General features: G+C 45.5%; 1 protein-coding gene across 1 annotated transcript in view; it reads left to right on the forward strand.

Moving 5' to 3' along the window:
* TIAM1 (T-cell lymphoma invasion and metastasis 1) overlaps positions 1-19,592 on the forward strand; it is an 81,170-nt gene that overhangs the window by 10,485 nt on the left and 51,093 nt on the right. Inside the window, 6 exon segments of the mRNA XM_010186820.1 lie at positions 5,341-5,788; positions 8,022-8,194; positions 12,342-12,566; positions 14,012-14,197; positions 16,615-16,761; positions 18,833-18,907. Of these exon segments, the coding sequence (XP_010185122.1) occupies positions 5,341-5,788; positions 8,022-8,194; positions 12,342-12,566; positions 14,012-14,197; positions 16,615-16,761; positions 18,833-18,907 (1,254 nt within the window).

Here is a 19,592-nt window from a genome sequence, read left to right on the forward strand (position 1 = left end):
ACAGAGGACTTGTGTTCTCTTGGAGGGAGCCCCTTCCAAGGAAAAAACCCAGCCTTTTACTAATGAGTACTTCCAGTCTAATGGTTAATTTAGAAAGAATTATTATCCACAGAAGGAGCTGTTTATATTAGGGAAGTAAGAGTTTTCCTGCTAAATCAGTCTCACGTGCCTAAAGTGCCCGTGAATCACTGCTGTCAGTCAAGCAGGAGAAGGTGATTCACCAAGCCATTTTAATAGTGTCTGTAGCAGTGCTGTTGGTGAGAAGTTTGGTAAGTGCATCGTTATTGCAAGGACTCTGAATGTGTCCAGTCATGAGCCGGAGAGTTGGGTAAGGCTTATCCCATCCAGTGGTCTCTTGCTAGCAGAGGCCAGTACCATGTGTTCAACAAGGGGACAAAGACACTTGGAACCTGCCCTAAAACTTTTTGCCTCATCCTCACTAGCTGAAGGTAGAAATTTTTCCTAAAGCAAAAGGTTTTTTAGCATGTAGCATATAAATCTAGCAAAATTTTTTTAGCAAACGTGGCTGTAGCATACATATAGAGGTATGAGTATCATGTGAGCGTGCAAAAGCTCCAGCACCAAGTGCATTAGCTTGATGTAGCTTGAATTACAGTTTTATTACCCACTGGCTTGCTTTGCATGAAACCCAGCGTTCATGTGAAGAAAAAACATACTGAAATGGGTTGCTAGTACTTTCACTAATATTTTGCCCAATTGGTTCATCAGTTAAATTGTTCTGTGCATTCACTGGGGCTGTGATAATTCCACTTCATTATACTTGAATGCAATTAGGGCTGCTGTAGCTGTCCTGGCACGTGGCCTGCGTGCTGGGTCTGGCTGTGTTCTTTTTGAGAACAATGGCACCATTCAGTCTGGTTTCTAATCCTGTGGCTCATCTCTCTGGAGTAGGGCATTCCACCTTTCCCTCCTTTTTCCCTCCATTACTGTCTGCTGAACATCTTTTTATAAACCCTGGCTGTTTATAACCAATATGGTAGCACTGCCAGTGTAAGAAACAGTGCCGTTCCTCCGTGATCTTCAGCAGCAGCAGGGATACCAGATCCTGCTCCCCGTCAAAGTGCTTGCACAGTTGCTAAGCCTGTTTAGTTCCCTTCTTCAGCCAGTGGCCTTTATGCAACTTTCTCCCTGCTTTCCATTGAGCAATCTTAAATTGAAGGGACAAAGCCCCCTGTTTATTCAGTTCGTCATCTTCATGGACTAAGACCTGTTGTGTTTGCAAAATGCCAAGGACTGCTGTTCCCATGACTTCCCCCATCTCTCTGTCTTGAAGGAAATATGCTTTCTTTTCTTTGCCACATGCTTGCTACTTGGTGTGACCAATTTAATGATTTCTGCCTCCCTCTTGCTTTGCCTTCTTGTCCTCCCAGGCCTGAAGCTAGATAAACACCAGTGGGAAGGTTGAGCGAGGCGGCACAGATTTTAGTTCCAGTCTTGCATTTGGTCCCTGGGATGGTCTCTCTGAGCAAAAGTATTCCTCTGTGTGGAGACAGATGTTTGCCAGCCTGAAAATACAAAGCACAAAATCTCTGGTGAGATGCAAAATATCAAGTGCAGTGTCCTGAATCTTACACAGAGCTGAATGAAACTTTCGGGGTTTTTAAGCAGTGACAGCAGTTACAAGCCCAGAGTGATGTGCTGGTGATTTGGTAAAACATGTGTATAATGTCCAAAACCGCGGGCTTCAGAAACCTGCAGTCTTCATTGACTCCCAGCTCTCGCGATGTGACTGGCACATGCCATCAGCACCCTTACGGAGAGCCGCAGGGACGCTGGGCAAAAATCTGAGAGATGAGTAGTGAAGGTTGAGCCATCTGTAATTCACTCTTAGTCTCAAGAGTCTTTGCCTGGGAACTCCTTCTGCTGGGGAGTGAAATGCCTGTTCTGTTAGCAAACCTCTGTGGCGCTTCCCATCATGGACCAGGGATGGTAATAAGTCTTCCATGGATGAGAGAGACATTGCTGTCACCTGTGGGGCTCTTTGAGAACCTGGGCAGAAAACGTGTGTGATTTTTAAATAGCTCTCATCAATGTTATGCAATGTTCACGTCACGTCTGGGCAGTAGCCTCTGCTGGCTGTGTCAGTAGGTACCTCGAAGGCTTGCAGTCCAAACCTAGGGCCCTGTATATCCACATCGATCTCATCAGCAGGGAGCTGGGATGCTTAATTTTTCGTTTAAAAATGTGCAGGAGTAGTTCTGTGGATTGGGAGCGTTACCCCTTTGGCCTTGGCACATTTCTGTGGAAGCACAATACTAAACCTCTGTCCTTTCTGCTGAACTGCTAATTGAATGCGCTTCAGTGTGCGGATTACAGGACTGCGAGACGGCCAGAGCAGATGCCAGCAGCTTCTTGAGAGCTTCTCATACCCTCCGATGAGAACAAGCTGACACTGCAGCAGGAACTCAGAAGTTGGAGACCTGTGCAATGAATGCTCTTAACCCTACTAACCCCGAGACGGATCTTCTCATACAGCAGACTTCCGAGAGTGCTAAGCTCACTCAATGCTACGTTTCATAATTCATGAGCGTGAACAATATTAGCAGGCTGTAGGTTTTGAACCGTTCTGACCTTTGTATGCACAGACTCTGCTCCTAACAAAGGGCTTGCATCAGTTGGCAAGAAGTCTTTGATACAGGATATTGGTGAGAGGAAATAAAGAGTGCAGGGAGCAGAGGAAGATTAGGGGCAGGGCTGCAGCCTTATGCTGAAAAGAGCTTTTGACCCCTCCAGCCTATCACTTGCGTTGTGGTAAAGATTATGAACATGTTTGCAAACTGTGCTACAATTTAAGCTCATGAGTGTATATAATGTTTGCTCCATCCTTTAATTTTTTTATAACTAGTAAGTCGTTATGCCCATGTATCAGTTACAGAGCATAATCCCCATTTATGGATGGGGAAACTGAGGTGATTAATGCTGTGTCTCATCCAGGTCTCATCCAGTCCTCATGGGAGGGCACAAGGAACCTCGAGAGCCTGCACGGCAGCGCTGTGCCTGAACATCTCTGGGTGCGCTTCTGTTTTTGAAAAAACACTCCATCTGCTAAAAAGCACCAAGAAAGTCTTACGCATACACTGGCTGGCAAAATTACAAATCCTATATTCCTCAAGTTCGTGGTCTGTTTTAGTAGCTCTTTATTTTTTTAAACCGACTAATTCTAGTTAAAGCATGAGATAAGCTTCCTAAAAGTTAATGTCAGCTGAAATTTTGGAATTAACTCTATACTTTTTGTATAGTATGGACAAAAGAATTATGAGACAGATTGTATATTTATTAAATCATTAACCTAAAATAAGAATCTCAAAACCTCAAATAATTTTTGTTGCCACAGTTACGCAGCGTTCACTGCAGAATGCAGATTTGTTGGTGCTATAGGAATAGCACACTTTTTCCCTTTAAAATAATTACGGCGGAAGAAGGACCCAGAAAACAAATGCAAACCCCCATCAGTCTATGGGAATAATTATGCCAGTGAACACGAGGGATCTGGTTCAGTTCGCTGGTGCTCCATTTTTACGCCAATGTAGTTGTGCTGGCAGAGAGGCAGTGCCTCGGGCGTGCGAGTGTGGAGCGGCCGTGCCAGTCCTGGCTCCCTGGCACACGGGGTTTCAGATGGAGCACTGTCATCAGAAGTTGCACCATCCAGCTTTTCGTGATGGAGTGCAAAAGCTCACTCGCGGCAGTGTTTTGTAAACACCGGTTTCTGAGCAGCACCAGTTCCCCATGGCAGATATCCCTCCTTTGCAGTGCTGTAAGAGATGAGGAGACAATTGGCTTCTGAAAAACAAGTGTATTGGAAGAGCAGGAAAACATGTGTGGTTGTGAAAACTGCTCTGTCGGGGTAGATGACTGCACTTACAGGAAGCCCTGTGCAGCTCATTCACATGTGGTGGGGTAGAGCAATATTGGCCTGTCCAGAGCAGCTTGTCTATCGCTGTGTGTTGCATTAAATAATCAGGCTGACTAGGATAACTGTGCTCATTGAGCGAGGAAGGAAGTGCTTATTCTTCCAGCTGGACTCCAAGTCTCCCTTGAGAGGTCGCGTTTATGAAGAAGGAGCCCATCCGTTACAAATTAATGCCTTAATAGTTAGTCAAATTTGGCAACACCCCTCCCCTCCCCCTCAGGTTTCCTCATCCAACTCTTGCTCCACAGGAGGAAGGTTTCAAACAGAGCTCGGTGGAGGATTTCTCGGTTTCTGCAGAGCTGCTCTTGGGTGCATAGAAAACTGGTGCTTGAACCAACACCTAGAAGCTTGTTTTCTCTCAAAATAAATACTGCATTCTGCCACCTCTTCCTAATTTTGTTTTAAACTTATAAATCAAGCACCAGTTGCTCTCACAGGAGAGGTAAAAACTGAAATTCCTGATGTTTTTCCCACCTCTTTGCATCTTCTTTCCCTGGTTCCCTCTTCTATCAAGAGTACCTAACAAGCTATTTGTCTCCACTTACAGGGCTTAGCCTTTATTTGTTCTCCTGCGACAAACTGCCACAGATGCTTTTGGATGCTGAGATGGTAACGGTTAGCCCACTTAGGGCACTTTTTGCAGGAGGCAAGCTGAACTACTGAGTCTTCAAAACCTGAATTTGGTCATGTTGATTCCTGTCTTGCTCAAGCCCGCCACATCCTTATCTCTTCTGATCCTTCAACTGCAAGTTCTTGGGGACCAGGAGGGGTCTTATGTTGTGGCATTTTGGCAGGGTCTGTTACTGTGGGATTTGGCAGGGCATATCATGTGGCCCATTCTTGGCATTTCGATGAAGAAGTGACACAAAAGAGAAACAATCTCAGAAACATTAACTTCTTAGGAGAAAAAAAAGTACCTTTTTAGTTATGTAATTTGCAAATGACAATCTTGGGATGTCTGAAAAGTATCTTCAACTGTAGGTGTGAATGTACATTATCAATGTTTTCTTTTCAAAATGCGTAGGTTGACTGCTGCTTTCCTTGACACTGCCAGTTTCTGCTACCATATGTTCTCCTTTTGCAAAACCTTTAGCACTCTTAACTTAGCTTAATGTAAACAGATGATGCTGTGTCTTATATTCCAAAATGCTAAGGCTGTAGAGACACCATCTGAAATTGTGTTTGTGTGACTGGTCTTTCCTAAAACCTGCTGGAATTTCTGCCTACCCCATCTTTCCTTCCAGTTGTTTGTCTTCAGAGGAAGAAGAGATGAGGGATTTCCAGTGCCAGACAAATTGGGATTGTGAAGAAATGTGGTGCGACCTCAGTGTTTCGGGTTCGGTTGGTGTCTCCAGAAGGTTAGGCTTGACCAGGCTCTTCATCTCACGCAGTCTCTCTCTTGCAACTAGGATGTCAACGCAGGCGAGGGGAGCGAGTTCACCGACAGTGGGATTGAGGGAGCAGCCACCGACACCGACCTCCTTTCTAGGCGCTCCAATGCTACCAACTCGAGTTACTCCCCGACTGCCAGCCGGGCTTTCATCGGCAGCGACAGCGGGAGCAGCTCGACGGGCGATGGGCTTCGCCAGGGGGTGTATGAGAACTTCCGCCGGGAACTGGAGATGAGCACCACCAACAGCGAGAACCTAGAGGAGGCAGGCTCTGCCCTCAGCGACGAGCAGAGCAGCGGCACTCTCAGCTCTCCGGGGCAGTCCGACATCCTCCTGACGGCCGCCCAGGGCACGGTGCGGAAAGCCGGTGCTCTGGCAGTGAAAAACTTCCTGGTGCACAAAAAGAACAAGAAAGTAGAGTCAGCCACCCGCAGGAAGTGGAAGCACTACTGGGTTTCCCTGAAAGGTACAGAGCAAGCGCTCAAGGGTTTGTCCAGATGTACGTCCGTGGTGGCCTGTGGGTTGTGTATTGCAGCAGATGAAGCAGCCAATGGCCTAGGCTCTTAAAAAAAGCTGCTGTGAACTGCAGCATGAGTAACAGCAAGTATAACAAAGTGGTCATGATGTTTTTCAGAGTGGGCTTTTATTTGGTGGTTGTTGATGTGCTCACGTTATGGCATGTGTGTAGTCAAAGACGCATGACAATGCTGCACCAAAGTAGGGTTCATACCCTGCTTCCAGTCCTGCTGGCATTGTCTGGGGCAGCTTCTCCAAGCACTGGATGTTTCCTTTAAGCAGCATGTCTGTGGCTTCATTCTGTGGCTGAACACGTCTGCATTCAAGCAGCGGCTCCATCTTTGTGTGCATTCCTCTTGTGCGTAGCGCCATCGGCCTCTCCTCCTCCAAAATGTGTTTCAGAAGCAAAAACACACAGTGAGTTGCAACAAGTTGACAGTGGACAGGAAGCTGTGGTCTGGTCGTTGAGGCTGGCTTGTGACTCGGGACTGTGTCACGCATCTGGTGGTGAGCAGCCCACAGCACACAGCTGCCCTGCCGGCCTCCTTGGCCTCTGAATTTTTACAGTGGCTGCTAGGAGGGTGCTCCAGTCCCGTTCGGGGTCTGAGTGCTTATAAATGCACAGAAATGTTAATGGAACAGTGAATCACAGGAACTGGCCTCCTGAAGTGACCCCTAATTAATCTTCATGAAGCAGCAAAGTGGAGAGCAGTGCTTGCAGGGTTTGGGGACTGGCGTGGCTCTCCTCCACCATGTCCGGCTTCATCTGTGAGCCAGAGGAGGCAGAGCCATGTCTCCTGCTGTAGGTGGGGTTACCAAAAAGCTCTATTTTGCCTGCAGAGCACTTTTTTTAGAGCATTATTTTATTTTTTTTTTAATTTGCAGCACTGTTTTAAAACCATCAGCCAAATTAGATGCCGGCTCTTCCTTGGGGTGGTTAGAGAGATTGGGGAAATGCAAGAGGAGAGAAAGAGGGCTTCGGGGCAGGGGGTAGCCCTAATCTCCTCCGAGGAGGGGGCCTGTGACAGGAAGGTCTTGCTGTGAGAAGCAGGCAAACAAAGGGCCATCTGGGAGGGAAAAGGGGAAGGATGAGCACGGAGGCAATGTTATTTTGAAGTGCTTTGACTCAAATAAAGTGTTTGCTCCTTAGATTGCTGTGTCTTAATGATGTTAGTGTTTAAACGAGGCTTTGAAGTTAACAGCTGTTATTGTTTGGCTGCAAATAGTTTTCTGAGAGGCTGGGTAACAGGGCATCCCTTTGCACAGAGAGGGCTAGTGCCAGTGGCAGAGAAACAATGTGCCCGTTTCAGCTTAAAACAACTGTAGATAATTGGGAGAGAAGGAGACCCTTTTTTTGGAGTCTCTCAAATTGCAGACTTGCTATACCTTTACCCCTCAAGAACTGTAAAGGTGAATTTTTAAAACCAAGCAGGTTGTTTGCGGTCTCCAGCTAAAATGCATTTTTGTTTTTGGCTGTATCGCCATGGGTCAGAGCTGACATGTTATAGCAGAATAAGGATTTGCTTTATGCTTTTTGTTTGTTGTTGTTTTCTTTTGTACATCAGTCTTTCAGTGAGCACAGCTCATTGCGGTCCATTTTTTCTCACAGTTACTCATCTGCATCCAATAATTACATGACTTGATCCTTGCCTTGTGGGGACCGTAGCACTGAGCAGCTGCAGGAGGCTGAGGCAGGGCTGTGGAGGTTGCCAGGGCCGGTGGGCCAGCTCGCAGCTGCCCGGTGTGCCAGGGGAGACACGCTGTCATGCCTGTGCCTTCCCTTTGGTCCCCTCAGTGGGACAGGGTGGCCATGGAGGACCCCCATTTTGGGACTTACGATGATGTTTATTTTCTGGGGCTATATTTTACTGCCCGTGACTTTCTCAGCTTGTGTCTGCAGCTCTTTAGCAGTTGTAGAGCAAATAAAATGGCTCTGCTGGTGCACCATACAGCTTGTGTCATGCCCCCATGGCATGGAAATCACCATCTTGTCAGGCCAACTGAGCCACTGCTGGTGCTCTCGTCTGTGGGGCTGAAAACCTGAATGGGCCCTGGCAAATCCTCCCTCATCCCTGTGACAGTTTTATGGATGTTTTATAGTCCCAAGTATTAGCGTTGAATAGATGCAGGGTGGCTGTTGCATTTAAATGTGTTGCTTGCTAATATACGATCGTCTCTTTTAGGATGCACGTTGTTTTTTTATGAGACTGATGGCAGATCTGGTATTGACCACAACAGCATCCCAAAGCACGCTGTCTGGGTGGAAAACAGCATAGTGCAAGCGGTACCGGAACACCCCAAGAAGGACTTTGTCTTCTGCCTCAGCAACTCCCTTGGGGACGCTTTCCTCTTTCAGGTTGGTCCGGTTTGAGGGTTTTACAAAATCCTCTTTTTCTTTCTCTCCTTCAACCCACCGACCAAGGTGGGAATCTTAGCTCTGGTTCAGATCAATGGAAAAACCCTGCTGACTCCAATAGGTTTGGGATTTTCCGCTGGCAGTGCAAGAGAAAGGACACAATGTATTTGGTAAATGCTGCTCAAGAGACCCACCACCACATGTGAATCACTGTCAGATCCACTGTTTTTATTGACTGGCTGGACCCTCTTTGTGTAGGTGGTTGGAACAAAGTAAGAATTAAGAAGTATCCTTACATCCTTGTAAAAACTGGCAATTTTGCATGGTCTGACAGTGTGCTTATAACACACAGGCCAGGCCAGTTACCATAGAGAACATACAGCAGTGCATTAAATGTGCTGTAACACTTACTGACTCAAAGGAAGTGATGCTGGTGTTTGTCTTGAAGAGACTTGAGTACCTGATACTGAAAAAACCCCACAGTATTTTGCAGACTAGCTTGTCTGCTACCTCAGTCTGATTTTTCCTCAGCTCACAGTGTAATACTGCATTGCCTCTTTCTATTTCATGCCTTTCCTGAGCAGGGTACGTGTTTTTTGCCACCTGGGGAGCTTCATCCAGGCAGTAAGCATGGTGCTTATGGTCTCAGCATGCGCTTGAAAGGCCGTGGAGCACCACCTCCTCCTGATCTACTGATACGAGCTGTAAAATATTTTCCATGCAGTTTTCTAAGGAAAAACCTTCATTCTCATAAAATTAATGTCAGTGAATGCTAAATACTGAAAAGGTCATGTTCAGTACATTTGTTTTTGTAGCGACACAGGGCCCTCATTCATTAAAATTATACCATGTGTCATTATGCCATGGGTAGATTTTCATGTAGCTTTGTGAGAAAAAGCAGAAACGGGCCTTTTCAAATGAAAAGCAATCATTTATATTCCCTTGCAGAAATTTTTCCTTGGTGTGTCCCTTCTGCCATAGAACCCATGCATCGCTAGTGAAGCAGAAGAGAGAGAAGGACTGGGTTTGAGGAGAAGGGAAGGAAACCAGCTGCAGTGGTGGAAGTAATGTGCGAGTGACTGTGCTGTAGGGCTTGCTCTGCTGTGCACAGAGCAGCTGGCGCACGTGTACGGCTGTGCAGCAGCGTTACTTAACTGCTCATGTCATACGCGTCCGTCCACACAAAACACAGTGCTGTAGTAGCAGTTTTGATGAGAAGAAACCACGGATCTGGAGAAGACGATATCTGTCCTATGGAGACTGTGTACTCAGGGAGAAAAATAGGCTTGCTTTGTAATGTGTACGGATATTGGACATCTTGTAACAAGCCTTCCCACTGCAGTGCACCTAGAGGCATCACATACCTCCTACACGATGATTCCTTGCTCAGTCAGTTCTTGTCATGCCTACACAAATCCATTACTTGCAGATGTCACATGCATCTTCCAGGAACTCAGAGCAACTTGTGACACCTCATACTTATGTATCAGATGTTTGTAGCTTGTTTATATGGTCCTTTCTGTTGAGAAGTGGAGTGATTCCCCTTGCCTACTCATCTACCAGAAAAGTCTTAAGCTCCTAAAATCTAAGCCATATTATTTTTTACCTTCTATCTCCCCAGAAAACTGAAAATAAAACTGAACCTAATGGCATACAGATAATATTTTTAAATTTAATAAGAGAAAAATATGACCTCTTGCTGTTATTATATTGCTAGGAATTTACAAAACATACCATCTCATTTTAGATAATAAGAGCTAAACTGAGGAAGTGTGGTCTAGGTGATCGGGCAGTGAGGTGGGTTGGGAACTGGTTGAAGGAAAAAAGTCAGAGTGTTGTGGTCACAGAGTCCAGTTGGAGGCCTGTATCTAGTGGAGTCCCTCAGGGGTCAGTACTGGGACCAGCCCTGTTCAATATATTCATCAACGACCTGGACAAGGGAACAGAGTGCGCTGTCACCAAGTTTGCTGACGACACAAGACTGGGAGGAGTGGTGACACTCCAGAAGGCTGTGCTGCCATTCAGCGAGACCTGGACAGGCTGGAGGGCCTGCACAGGGCCACAAAGATGAGGGAGTGGAGCATCTCCATTATGAGGAGTGGCTGAGGGAGCTGGGTCTCTTTAGCTTGGAGAAGAGGAGACTGAGGGGTAATCTCATTAATGTTTATAAATTTGTAAAGGGCGAGTGTCAGGAGGAAGGAGCCAGGCTCTTCTCTGTGTTGTCCAGTGATAGGACACGGAGCAATGGGTGCAAGCTGGAGCACAGGAGGTTCAACCTGATTATGAGGAAAAACTTTTTCACTGTGAGGGTGACAGAGCACTGGAACAGGCTGCCGAGAGAGATTGTGGAGTCTCCTTCTCTGGAGACATTCAAAACCCGCCTGGACATGTTCCTGTGTGACCTGGTCTAGGTGATCCTACTCTGGCAGAGGGTTGGACTGGATGATCTTTCGAGGTCCCTTTCAACTCCTACCATTCTGTGATTCTGTAAGTCCAGTGCTACTCTCCTCTCTCCTGGGGGCTAGGTTTTACCACCTGACTGTAGGCAGAGTGTCGCCCATTCTGCAAATAATTTATCTATTTTCATCAGAAAAAAGGGGGCTCAACATGTCTTCAGCAGTGGTGATGAGACATTGCAAGCCCCTATCTATGAATGAGAGCTTGTTAATGTTATTACCTGGGCAGGGAGCCTGACAAATTTAAGCAATACATTTTCTACAGTGCCAGCTGAAGACAAGAAAATTGGGAGCAAGAGATTGATCTTTCCAGTGTAGGCCCTGTATTCTGCTTAAGACTTCTACTCTGAGCTAAGAAAAGCGATGTCATTCTGGGACATGTATGCTTCACCTCCTTCAGTACCACAGAAGTTTTGGGAGCATCAGCCTGAAGTCTGTGCATATGTGATTTTCAGAGTCTGGCTTCTGTGGGGATCTCTGCTTGGCTTCAGTAAGCCATGTCCTTTGCTGTTAGTTGTGACCGCCAGGAGAGCAGTGAGGATGACCTTCTTCATCTTTGCTGGCAACTGGAGTAGTCATACTGCGTTGCCTATTTATAGAACAGGTATCATCACAAAGTTTAATTAGAACAAGGTGGTTTGGCATCTTGCTACTTTTTCATCCACGAGCCAAATACCAGTGTGATTACTGCTAAAGGCTGACACTCAGTGAAAGTCTGCTGCAACCCTGAGTTGGCTGTAAATTTCATTTTACAACTGCTGTAAAAAGGAATGAAGTTTAGTAAAAAGGCTAAGTAGATTTACTTTTTATTTTGAAAGCCTGGAAAAGGAACGCTTTGAAATATTCTTCTTTCTGTGTCAAAAGCCTCTAATCAAAATAATGCTCTTCCAGAAAAATGTACTGGTGTCCCATGCCCCAGCCTAGTATCTCACAGAATCACAGAGTGGTTTGGGCTGGAAGGGACCTTAAAGACCATCCAGTCCAACCTCCCTGCCATGGACAGGGATACCTCCCACCAGACCAGGTTGCCCAAAGCTCTGTCCAACCTGGCCTTGGACACTTCCAGGGAGGGGAGTTGTTCCCTGTTCCCGAACTGTCACACACATGTTTGGGAAGGGACAGTGCCAGAGGTGTAAAAATTACGATGAGCCTGCCTTTAATGATAACAGCATTGTTTTGAGAGTGCTTTTTGGGACCTTTGAAAGAGGAAAGCTTGTTTGTCTATGAATCATAATAAAGCTACTCATAGATGTCATGATCACATTTTATGCCATTAATTTTTCACTAACTGCTGCATGCCAAAATGTTCTCCATACTGTGAGGAGCACAAAAACTGGTACATTCGCTGCCTTAAGGAACTGGGAGTTTAGAAAACGTCGTTAAATGCTGAGCTACAAATTATGGCAGCATTGCATTGAACAAGGAAGGTAATTCCTCAGACCTTGCTGGGAGACACTGTACAGCTGCAAAGCACAGATATAGGTGTAATTCGAAGTGCCGAACGCCCAGTGCTGGGTTAAAAATGGCCTGCTTAAGAATGATGGGGTTTTTATTACTTCTTGCGTAAGTGGATTTAAGGCTTTGAATCTTAAGATCAAAGGGAAAGGAAAGTCCTTGGAATTGCATTTGTTAATCTCCCATCATTTTTAAAGAGGATCCTGACTTCTTTTTCCCCCTCTCATTTTCTTCAGACCTCTAGCCAGACCGAACTGGAGAACTGGATCACTGCAATCCACTCAGCTTGTGCGACCGCGGTGGCAAGGCAGCATCACAAAGAGGACACTGTCAAGCTCCTGAAAACAGAGATAAAAAAGCTGGAGCAGAAGATCGATATGGATGAAAAGATGAAGAAAATGGGTGAAATGCAGCTGTCCTCAGTAACAGACTCCAAGAAGAAGAAGACCATACTAGATCAAGTAATCTTGCTTATGTGAAATAAGCCCCTAGCAAATATTTAAGACTGCCTTCAGATTATCTGTACCTCTGTCTGCTCCTGCTGTGCTGAATGTGTGCTTGGGCAGAGCTTTCCAGAGCAGGTGGGATGTGTGTTGGCAGAACAGCTGTGCCAGCTGCCCTAGTTGCACCATTGCTCCAAACAACGTGCACTAAGGTACAGCATGGGCTGTCTTCTCCTGGCCTCCACACAGGGGATTTGGCAAGCCCCTCAGAGGCTGAGTGAGGACTTTTGGGGATTGAAAAGGCTACGAGGCCACAGCAGTAGGGATACTTTAGGGAAGAGCTGGTCATAGATCGACAAAGGCTGCTGTTGCTGTTAAGAGTGCAGGAGGCTGGTTCTTCTGCTGGCGGATGGGATGAAGAAGCCATCCCTGGTTTCTACTTGTTGCGAGGGCCTGCCTTGACCTCATGGCTGCAGCCCTGGCTGCTCCTTGGGACCGCTCCTTCTGACTTCAAGTGGACAACGTAGTTGCGTTTGAGAAGCAGAAAGCCTAGAGCAGATGTCTCTCCGGCTGCTGCAGCAGCACCTTATTTTAGGAAACTAACATATGGTTCTTGCTTCATTAGTTTGTAGCTCTTTTACCACGGCTGCCAAACATGCCTGTAATGCAAACCATAGGGAGCAGCCAGGGCCCTAATGCGCTAAGCTAAAGAGATTTCCTACCCCCTGGAAGCCTGTGAGGAGGCGGGAGAGAGGCGGGAGATGCTCACCTCTGTTGAGAGGGCTCCACTTAAACGCTGTCAATCACAGTGAGAGGCCAGAGCAATCTCTCGCTTTATGTAACTGAGTTTTTCTAAATGCTTTGAAACTGTTTCCTATCAGCAATTTGAATTATTTAAATAAATCCTTCCATAGGCTGATTATAGTGCTCTTCTGCTGATAAAATTAATTATCCTCAGTGTACTACACTTTTTCAAGTATGGCGAGCTCCGTTGATGCTTACAGCAATGCTGCTGCCACTGGTGCTGATTTGGGACACTGTATATGGAATTTGGTGGGGTTTGGTGGTCTTGTTTCTCAGAAGCCCTTGATGCATGAAAGAAGCCTCCTAAGGGACTGCTCAGAAGAGAATCCTGGAATACAAAAAAAAATTAAAAATGGAATTTGAATCATCTTAATTAGCATCATATAAAAGGAGCAGTTGTCCCAGGAGAAGGCTTCTGCCATGAACATTGAAAAAAGTTGTTTTCCATCTAATGAAAGCATTTTTATTATTTGTATCCTGTTTGGGGCTGGGAGGGCAAGAAAGAAGGGGAATCAAACTTTCTTGAATGAGGTCAGCATTGGTGAAAGTGGTTTATTACTGGGAACAGTAGAAATTTCTCAAGGTATTTACTGCTTTCTTCTTCCTTGTCTCCCCTTTTCTTCCTGTGCATTTCACTCTTCAATTTTTGCTGTGCACAGATCTTCGTTTGGGAGCAAAATCTTGAACAGTTCCAGATGGACCTGTTTCGGTACCGCTGTTACTTGGCCAGTCTCCAAGGAGGGGAGCTCCCAAACCCTAAAAGACTGCTTGCTTTTGCCAGCCGTCCAACAAAAGTTGCGATGGGTCGTCTCGGAATCTTTTCAGTCTCATCGTTTCATGCACTGGTAAGTTTGAACAGAGGCCAGAGGTCGTCTTTGCCAACCTGCAAATTGCTTCATGTGTCCAGTGCTGAGATCACATTGACAAACAGCAGCCTGTGCCTGGGGGGTGAGCCCTTACCTTAGCGTGCAGAATACTGTGCTTTCTGAGAAGGGTGTGTGTCCTGGATATAGATCAAAAAGCAGGTGCTTGCAAGCTGTGGCCTTATGGAAGTGGAAGAACCATGTTTCTCCTAAACGTGCAATTTTGAATTTCTAAATCTGCACTGTAAACATGTTTTCTATAAACAGATCTTCCTGTTACAGGAGCAGGCTTATCTCTAACTACATGGGCTTGATCCAAAAGTCCAGTGAAGTCAATGGGGGCCTTTCTGAGGCCCTCAGCATGTGTTGGCTTAGACCTTCTTGGGCACTTGCTTTCTGCCATATGGATGAAACTTCTGACCAATTAATCCAATATCAGGTCTCCAGTGGTCGACACCTGATGCTCCACAAGGGAAGGGAAATGTTCTTCTCTGCAACTTATGGTGTGCCAAATAATGTTTAAAGAACAGTGGTTATTTAAATAATGTAACAACCTAGCTCCTAAAAATACAGGGAAATGTATTGCAAAGTGGTGGTTTTTTAATGAGTTTAAATCAAGTTCCTATAGTTTCGGCTTGGACTCCTGGAGCTTCACAGAAATAGCTGAGCTCCACTGTTGTCTTGTAGATGTCAGCTGTACCCTTCAATTGAATCCAGAACTGTAATTCAGTCAGAGGTGTTTTTATTCTTTTATATATGAAAAGATTAGCGTCATCATCCTGATAATTGCTGGTGAATTTATATTTTTTTTTAAGTGGCGGTTTGCAATTTGCATTTATGCTTATTTTTTTTTCATCTAGCAAAGCACTGAGTGTTAGCCTGAAAAACAGTCTGCCTCTTCATGCTGGTGTCTCTTGAGAGCCAAGCGAAAAAAATATGCTTTGAATATGTTGTGTTTGAAGAGAGACACGTGCTTTCTTTTCCTTTAAGCAAACTCTCGTGTCCTCCTTTGCCCTCAATAGCGTGGAGTTGGTGCAGTGAGTCTCAGGCTCGAGTTAGGTGCCGCATGGTGATAGCGTGGCACCCCTACCTGTCCTGAAGATGTTCCTCAGTACATTAGTCAGAGGGTGTGCAAGGTCTCCCAGGTGCCTCTGCACGAATGTCGCAGGCATAGCTAAGTCCGGGCTGTGTAATTGGAGATGCTTGCAGAAGTTCTCCTTCTCCGTGATTTCTCCGCATTTCCCATGGAGAATCACCATTACTCATACAGCGACCGTTCCCTGGGTACACAAGCCAGCCTTCTGTTTGTCCCATCTTTATATGAGTTTCTCTATCTGCTGCACCCAACCAACCAGTTTCTCAGCTCCATAGCTTGGGGCATCACTCAGAGATTTGGGTGTTCCCACTGGGGTTGCCAAACGACAGTCACATTTTGCTAGTTTCAGCTGTGGGAATCCAGTACAAAGGTGTTACAGGAAGCATAGAGCCAAGTCGGCAGGGTGGGTCTGTCTGTCTGTCTAGCTTTGCCTTGTGCTCCCATTCATACCTGCCATCTCCTACCACTCCCTTTTTTACAGGAGAGGAGCTCACCACCTCCACATGGGAAATCTGCTTAAACCTTGGCCTAAACACTTAACCTCTGACAAATGTCGCACTGATTGCTACCAGAGCTTCCTCATTTGGGAAACATTCCCCAGATATTTGGTCTTAGTAAAGGCAAATATCTTTTTGCTCCAAAGGGGTTGCCACAGGCCATTTTTCAATTACCCAAGTGGTTAACACTGCTGTAATCAAAAGGGTCATTTCAGCTTGCTTTTTTTTTCTTCCTGTGTTTTGCTCACTCCTTCAAATGTTGCTATATTTAAGGAAGTGCAGGTTTTAAATGCCTTGACCTATTCGCATGCCTTTATCTGGCCTTGTCACAGTTCTGAGTCAGTTCCAGGATGCCCAGGGTGCTTCCACAAGAAAGAGAAAAGGGAAAGACTGGGCTTTTTGAAAGCAGCAGATAAGTTTGGAAATCTCAGGTTTCGTGTGCCCAGCTTTGAAACCTTGTTAGGAAATAAAAAATAAGAAAAAAAATCCCAAACCTTTCACTGGTGCTGAGGCTTTTCCCTGTGATGAGTAGGCTGCTTCAAAATATCTGTTTAAATGTCAAAAATGGAGGGAGGAGAGTACTGTCCCTTTTAATTTTTGATGTTTGATGTTGGAAGAAGAGAGTTAAATTGCAATGGCAAGGACATAGCCTGGCAGCATCACCACTGTCCCTGTTGTGAGTACGCATTATTGCCATAGTATTTGCCTTTTTTTAAAAACCCGATTCCACTGTTTGCTAGATTATGTAAGCCATGGTATGGTGGGATGCTGCAGCCTTTGATTTCAAAACCATGTGGCGTTGACAGGTGGCGGCTCGCACAGGGGAGTCCGGAGTGAGGAGAAGGACGCAGGCCATGTCCAGATCCGCCAGTAAACGGAGGAGCAGGTTTTCTTCTCTTTGGGGACTGGATACTACCTCGAAGAAAAAGCAAGGGAGGCCAAGCATTAATCAGGTAAGTGTGTGGGAGCTTGTGATACTGTTATTTTCAAGGTTTATTTGTTAGTGTGCAGAATGCAGCTTATGCAAAGAGTCACTTGCATCAAGCACTTACACACCCAGCCTTAAACTTGCCTGTTTAATCTTTCACAGTGTGTAGTCATTGCATTCCACATCCTTTTCAAAAACCAGTGGCTTTCATTACAGATAAGTATACAGCAGCTCCTGTTCAAACGAGGTTTGGAGTGCACACCTTCTTTAGCTGAATTGGTTGCATTTCTACCTGTTTTGCATTTCTGCTGTGTCTGCTCAAGGTAATTTGCCTAAATTGAGGAGTAACAAAGCAGCAGTGTAAAACAGGTACAGCTTGGGAAGAAGAAGAAAAAGTGCAGACTTTCTTTAAATTAAAAGTATGAGTTTGTAGAATACTTTAAATGTAACTGAGTTTGGGGAGACCTTCCTAAAGTAACAAAAAGCTTTGTATTTAGTAGGGACAGTCCCTGTCTTGCGTCAGATTTTTAAAAAAACGAAAGCTGGAACGCTTCCACCCAATCACTGCCCAGATCTTTCTCTAGAAAACATGTTTCAGTGTGTTGGGAAGGTGCTTCCCTGTTATTCTTTCCAAACATCCCTAATTACAGCTTTCAGTTTTTGAGAGTCATACCTCATCTAATTGCAGGAAATGTAGGCTTTGCTTTTCTTTCTCTTCTTTCACTTTTTGATGGGAGAAAGGCTCAGAACACATGTTGTTCTGTGCCCTGTGATTTCTTCTTCCTTCTGTTGAAGCTGCAGTGGGTGTTTGTTTTGTTTAGCAGAGGATGAAAGCTGCAGAATTGTTTAGCTTGTTTTTAGTGAGACACTGAAAGTTCACCTAATATTTAGTGGCTGAGCAAAAGCTCAGGGTTTTGCTAGGAGGCAGCAGATGCCTCTGTGAGCACATTCTCAATTCGTTGCACTGGTGCTGTGGCATCGTTGTTGCTTTGTACTTATTTTCCCCAAATGAAGCGCAATCCCTTGTCCTGAGCTAGGATCCTGCCCATGCTGTGTCTTCAGACCTGATTTTTTCCTTCCTGAATTCACCTTTTTTTTTTCTTTCAGTGGAGATAAATGCATTCTTCACGCTTCCTCCCCCTGCTCCCACCCCTACCTCCCTCACTCCTCAATTAGCACAGGCATGAAAAGGGATTTTGTGCCAGGTTAAAGAAAAGTCATACTGGGGAAAGTCAAAGAAAAAGTTTTGAGAAAGTAGGAGAATGTCTAAATGTACTGTCTGAGCACTCTTCCCCTGCTCGTGTGTAGTAGCATGCAAAGTATTGCCACGACGCAGCAGTAAGCTGTAAATCCTGAAAGGGCAGTCAGCTCCCATCCTGCGTGGTCCCTGCTTTACCTTAGGTGTGGAATAGTTAACAGCCAAACCCAGCAACTCAATCATAAACTTGTGCTGGTGTGGAGCTATAAAACTTCACTTTTTAGTTTTAATTATAAGCTGCTGCTGCAGTAACAACCCTGTTTGCCCATCTGATGCAGTCCTGTGCTGATTTGGGGTGGATCCTGTAAATACTCCCATTCTGTTGCTCCTCCTGCATGGAGGATTTTTGACTTTCTGGCTCCTGCTGGATTGCCAGCTCTTATTTCGTTAAGGAAGGGTTACGCTGGCTTGTGGCACTTGAATGTTTGCGAAGTATTTTTTGGAAGCTGGTTTATTACAAAAACAGCCAGCAGTGCAGCCCATATGGTTTCCCAGCCTTAGCAGAAGTGGAGAAATATTCCCTTCTTCCACTTTATAGATGGGGAAACTTAGCACAAAAGGAGATAAAATTTGTCCACCTCTATCAAGTCAGTCAGTCAGTCAGTCACAGACCACTAAGCAGAACTGACCTCTAATCAAGGTGCCCCATCACCAGCTTATCTTTCACCCCACTTTCCCTTTTAACAAGCTGATATTTTCTGTGTTTTGAGATGAATGCTTATGTTTTTCAGATTTATTTCCATGCTAGATGTTAGATACACTGTTCTCCTGTTAGCCTGTGCCTCAGACGGCACAGAGGCACGTTCATGTTTTAAAGCAGTCACTCTGTGTTCCTCAGGTCTTTGGTGAAGGAGTTGATTCAGTGAAGAAATCTCTCGAAGGAATCTTTGATGATACGGTCCCAGATGGCAAGGTAAAACACCAACTCTCCAGCCGCCTCCTTCCACCCTGTTTGCAGCCTAAATGCAGCATGGACTCTGGGACCCCCAGACAGGAGAGCACCCTCTGCATGCTGTAGGGCTGTTAGCCACTCTGGGAGGGTTTGAGCTGGTGGCCCACGGTCAAAAGGGCTCGCTGCATGTGGCAGCTGGAGGTGCCAGACCCAGAAGGGTGCTAAGAGGCACATTCTTCAGGTAGTGAATATAGGTTTAGCTGTGTGAGCCCACTTACAGCAAATAGGGATTCTGCAGCTCCATCACTTTTTAGGGATTTGTAGCTTTGGAGTGCAACTTGGATGTATAAAAGACAGTAAATTCAAAATAAATGCTAAGATTTGCTATTCTGCCGTTTCTACATACAGGAAACTGTAGCATTTGCAACAGTTTGGTTGGCCTTGGATTGGTTTACCCAGAAACACAGTGCATTTAGGTTTTAATTTCGAATCTCTTTTTATCATTGTTATTTTTTGTGGCATTCCTAGAATTCTCAATAGCCATAGGGTAGGTGAAATCCCAGGAAAAGCGCACTGCATCAGTGTAGCTTTGTGGGTGGCATGGGAAGGCACACTTCATACTGCTCAAGTAAAACTGCAAAGTTTTCCTGTCCAGACAAGCCTTCAATCCAGGCTTATGAATAAAATGTCTTCTCTATAAGAGGGC

Source organism: Mesitornis unicolor, unplaced genomic scaffold (assembly GCF_000695765.1).
Source record: "Mesitornis unicolor isolate BGI_N332 unplaced genomic scaffold, ASM69576v1 scaffold9976, whole genome shotgun sequence".
Lineage (NCBI taxonomy): Eukaryota > Metazoa > Chordata > Aves > Mesitornithiformes > Mesitornithidae > Mesitornis > Mesitornis unicolor.